The sequence below is a fragment of the Rhincodon typus genome, unplaced genomic scaffold, assembly GCF_021869965.1.
Source record: "Rhincodon typus isolate 14 unplaced genomic scaffold, sRhiTyp1.1 hic_rhity00009362, whole genome shotgun sequence".
Taxonomy (NCBI): domain Eukaryota; kingdom Metazoa; phylum Chordata; class Chondrichthyes; order Orectolobiformes; family Rhincodontidae; genus Rhincodon; species Rhincodon typus.
Genome location: NW_025975000.1, coordinates 3,204 through 8,180, shown reverse-complemented (window position 1 = coordinate 8,180; position 4,977 = coordinate 3,204). Strand labels below are relative to the sequence as shown.

The 4,977-nt window shown below is 43.4% G+C and overlaps 1 protein-coding gene across 1 annotated transcript; it reads right to left on the bottom strand.

Moving 5' to 3' along the window:
• Nucleotides 1-8: 8 nt before the first annotated feature.
• Nucleotides 9-2,835, bottom strand: LOC109936907 (tubulin alpha-4A chain-like; the record flags this gene model as incomplete). Its single annotated transcript, XM_048594431.1, has 3 exons — nt 2,605-2,835; nt 946-1,094; nt 9-455 (listed from the first exon to the last, which is right to left on the bottom strand). Coding segments are annotated over exons 1-3 (777 nt in total), but the record flags the coding sequence as incomplete, so codon positions are not given.
• Between the last annotated feature and the right edge of the window lie 2,142 nt (nt 2,836-4,977).

Here is a 4,977-nt window from a genome sequence, read left to right as displayed (position 1 = left end):
GAGATGACTGGGGCATAGGTAGCCAGAGGGAAATGGATACGTGGATAAGGCACCAAGTTAGTTTGGAATTCTGTCAAGTCAACATTGAGAGCTCCGTCAAAACGGAGAGAAGCTGTGATTGATGACACAATTTGCCCGATCAGACGGTTCAGGTTGATATAGCCTGGACGCTCGATGTCCAAGTGTTTGTGGCAGATGTCATAGATGGCTTCATTGTCCACCATGAAGGAACAATCAGTGTGTTCCAGTGTGGTGTGAGTGGTCAGGATGGAGTTGTAAGGTTCCACCACAGCTGTGGAGATCCTGGGAGCTGGATAGATGGAAAACTCCAGCTTGGACTTCTTGCCATAGTCGACTGAGAGATGTTCCATCAGCAGAGAGGTGAATCCTGAGCCAGTGCCTCCACCGAAGCTATGGAAGACCAGGAAACCTTGAAGACCTGTGCATTGGTCAGCCTGAGTGAGGAAATGAGAAAGATAGAGAAGTGTAATTTCCCAAACAGGAGAAATGTTACATTATCAGGCCCCTAAGGTTTAGATGTCAATGCAGTGACTTACACTACAGGAATGCCTGTATTGTTGATGGTCTATACTATAGTATATATTATTAATGAGATATTGGATATTAAAAAAGAGATAAATGGGTTTTTGGTTTTCAGTTCAATGAAGAGGACTGCTTTTTTTTAAGGGTCAGAAACTTTTTAAAACAAAATCAGAAATTGCTGGAAAAATTCAGCAGGTTTGGCAGCATCTGTGGAGAGAATTCAGAGCTAACGTTGCGGGTCCGGTGACCCCTCTTCAGAATGTTCAGATTCCTTCTGATTTCCATCATCCACAGTTCTGTGCTCTTTTTTTACTCTTTTTTTTAAGCGTTGGGTCAAAACAGCATTTCTCAGAAATCTTAAAATGACTATACAAGCTGAGTTTTAAATATCAACATCCATACCAACTTGTGAACTCTAGCCAAGACAGGGTCAATCAGCTCCTTGCCAATGGTGTAGTGTCCACGGGCGTAGTTATTGGCAGCATCTTCCTTCCCGGTGATGAGCTGCTCAGGGTGGAACAGTTGACGATAGGGACCAGTGCGCACCTCATCTAGAATCGAAACAGTGCAATAAGTTACAATGGCCACCACATCTGTGCTCTCAGGCGGCGAGAGTGAAGAAGCTGAGACTGTTCCCCTCAGGGCACAGAGGGTTAAGTAGAGATTTAACAGAGACATTCAAAATCATTGAAGGGTTTTAACGGAGTAAGGAAGGTGAAACTATTTCCACTGGGAAGTTAGCCAGTAACCTGACAGTGTATTCAACAAAAATAATGGTGAGATTGGAGGAATAACTGCTGCTTGAAAGAAGCAAACTCAATTCAATTTTTAATTTCAAAAAGATAATTTATCATCAGGATGTACAGTCATAGGGTAATACAGCACAGAAACTGACCCTTCAGTCCAACCGTCCATGCCGAACATAATCTTAAACAAAACTAGACCCACCAGCCTGCTCCTGGCCCGTATCCCTCCAAACCTTTCCTATTCATGTAATTATTCAAGTGTCTTTTAAATGTTCTAATTGTACTCACATCCACTACTTTATTCCACATGCGAACCACCCTCTGTGTAAAAAATTTGTCCCTCATGTCTTTTTTAAATCTCTCTCCTCTCACCTTAAAAATTTGCCCCTCCCCCAGTCTTGAAATTTACCATCTTAGGGAAAAGACAACTACTATTAACCCTATCTATACCCCTCATTATTTTATAAACTTCTATCAGGTCGCCTCTCAATCACCTATGCTCTAGTGAAAATAGCTTCAGCCTATCCAGCCTTTCTTTATAACTCACACCTTCCACACCCAGCAACATCCTGGTAAATCTCTGCTGAACCCGCTCCAACTTAATGATATCCTTCCTAATGGGCAATGTGCAGGGAATGGGACTAATTGGACAAATCTTTCAAAGAGTCTGCACAGGCAATTCAGCCTCTCCTGCGCTATATCATTCCACAATGAATTACAGCAACTTTGCTGCATTTCACCTCATGCCAATTCAATATAGTTGCATCTGATTGGAGGAAGAATTTAAAATGGATCAAAATAATTTCCATCTCCAACCACATTCCTCTTGTCCTGAGCCAGTTTCAACATTTGATGTTTAACCTCAGCGCAAAGTGAGTAATAAACACTGATTGGTATTAATTGTGGGCGTGGATCAAGCCTTTGATGGCTGCTTATGCCAATCTTCCTTTCTGCTTTGTAGAAGGACATCACCATTCCAATTACTGCTCCTGAGAAGTGCTCTTCCAACACTTGGAGATTCAAAGATGAGCAGAATTTCGGAGAAGGAATGCTTCCAGTCAAGATTCGGGAATCTTGCAGCAAGTGTTAGAATGATAGCAGTATTATTCCTCTGCTGGCTGTTTGAAAGAAAATCCCAATTCTTCCCTCAGTTTTCCTCATAACCCTGCAAACCTTTATCCCTTTCTTTATCCAGTTCACCACTGAAAGTTCCTCACTCAATCTGCTCCCAATTCCCTAGTAGGCAGCAGGTTGCAGAAAAGTACTCATGTGAAAACTCCAGTCAAGTGTTGGAAAGGCCAATGCTCCCCATTACCGATCACAGTTGGCTCCAGGTCCAGAAAGATTGCCCTGGGCACGTGTTTCCCGGTTAGTGTCTCACAGAAGAAGGTGTCAAAGGAGTCATCAACCTCACTTGCATTTTTCGCATCAGGTCGGTGACCATCGGGCTGGATCCCATGCTCCAAACAGTACAGCTCCCAGCAGGCATTGCCCATCTGGACACCAGCCTGGCCAACATGGATGGAGATACATTCACGCTGCAAGAAACACGATGAACAATTAGTGAAACTTGGGATTGGCCCACAATGCCCTAAGGGAGGAAATTCCAGGATTTTGACTCAACAACTCTGAAGGAACTGCGATACATTTCCAAGTCAGGACGGTGAGAGGCTTGGAGAGGAACTTGCAGGGGATGGTGTTCCCAAGTATGTGCTGCCATACAGTCACAGAGTCATAGAGATGTACAGCACAGAAACAGACCATTGGGTCCAACTCATCCACGCTGACTGGATATCCTAAATGAATCTAGTCCCATTTGCCAGCATTTGGCCCATATCCCTCTAAACCCTTCCTATTCATATCCCCATCCAGATGTTTTTTAAATGTTGTATTTGTACCAGCCTCCACCATTTCCTCTGACAGCTCATTCCATACACGCACCACCCTCTGTATGAGGAAGTTGCCCCTTAGGTCCCCTTTAAACCTTTCCCCTCTCACCTTAAACCTATACCCTGTAGTTTTGGACTACACTACCCTGGGGAAAAGACTTTGACTATTCACCCTATCCATGCCCCTCATGATTTTATAAACTTCTATAAGGTCATCCCTCAGCTTCTGATGCTCCAGGGAAAATAGCCCCAGCCTATTCAAACTCTCCCTTTAGCTCAAATCCTCCAACCCCAGTAACATCCTTGTAAATCATTTCTGAACCTTTTCAGGTTTCACAACATCCTTCCTATAGTGGGGAGACCAGAATTGAACTTGCACTTATCCTTCTAGATGGAAGTGGTCGTGGGTTTGGAAGATGCTGTCTGAGGATCTTTGGTGAATTTCTGCAGTGCATCTTTTAGATAGTACACACTGCTGCTACTGAGCGTCGGTGGTGGAGGGAGTGGATTTTTGTGATTGTGGTGCCAATCAAGTGGGCTGCTTTTCGTGGATGATGTCAACTAGGGGGAGGTGATGGCCTAATGGTATTATTGCTGGACTGTTAATCCAGAGACCCAGATGATGTTCTGGGGACACAGGTTTGAATCCTGCCATGGCAGATGGTAGAATTTGAATTCGATTAATATCTGGAATTAAAAATCTAATGATGACCATGAATCCATTGTCAATTGTTGGAAAAACCCATCTGGTTCACTAATGTCTTTTAGGGAAGGAACCTGCCATCCTTACCTGGTCTGGCCTACATGTGACTCCAGACCCACAGCAATGTGGTTAACTCTTAAGTGCCCTCTGGGCAATAAATGCTGCCTGGCCAGCGACACCCTTACCCCATGAATGAATTAAAAAAAAAGTTTCTTGAGTATTGTTGGAGCTGTGCTCATCAGGCAAAGCGGGAGTATTCTATCACACTCCTTTTTTAAATTAAATCAGTCATGGGGTATGGGCAATCATGTATTGTCCATCACAATTGGTCACACGGCAGTTGAGAATCAACCACATTGCTGTTGGGTAAGGATGGCAGATTTCTTTCCCTAAAGAAGTAAATTAAAGAACCAGATGTGTTTTTTTTAATGGACAATAGGTTTACAGTCATCTTTTGGCCAACTGTTATTCCAGATTTATATTAAATTCAAATTTCACCATATGCCATGGTGGGATTCAAAGCCATATATCCAGTGTCTTAAAGTAACACAGTACACTGGAGAGGCTCAGTAGATCTAGCAGCATCTGTGGAGAGAGAAACAGAGTTAATACTTTGAGTCCAGTTTAACTCTTCTTCAGAACTGTTTTTATTCCCCAGAAAGTTAGCCTGGGTTTCTGAATCACCAAACCAGTGACATTATTGTGACACCATCCACCTTGTACACTGATTCTGGGAAGTCAGGAGGTGAGCTCCTAACTGCAGGATTCCTAGCCTCTGACCTGCTCTTGTAGCTACATGTTTACATGGCTAGTCCAGTTCAGTTTCTGGTCCATGGTAACCACCAGGATGTTGACAGAGGGAAATTCAGTGATGGTAATGTCATTAAATGTCAAAGGTGATTGTTACATTCTCTGAGAGATAGTAGGATCTGCCGATGCTGGAGTCTGAGATAACAAGGTGTAGAGCTGGATGAACACATCAGGCCAGGCAGCATCAGAGGAGCAGGAAGGCTGACGTTTTGGGTCTGGACCCTTCTTCAGAAATCTGATTTGTTATCTTGTTACATTCTCTTTTGTTGGAGAAAGTCATTGACTG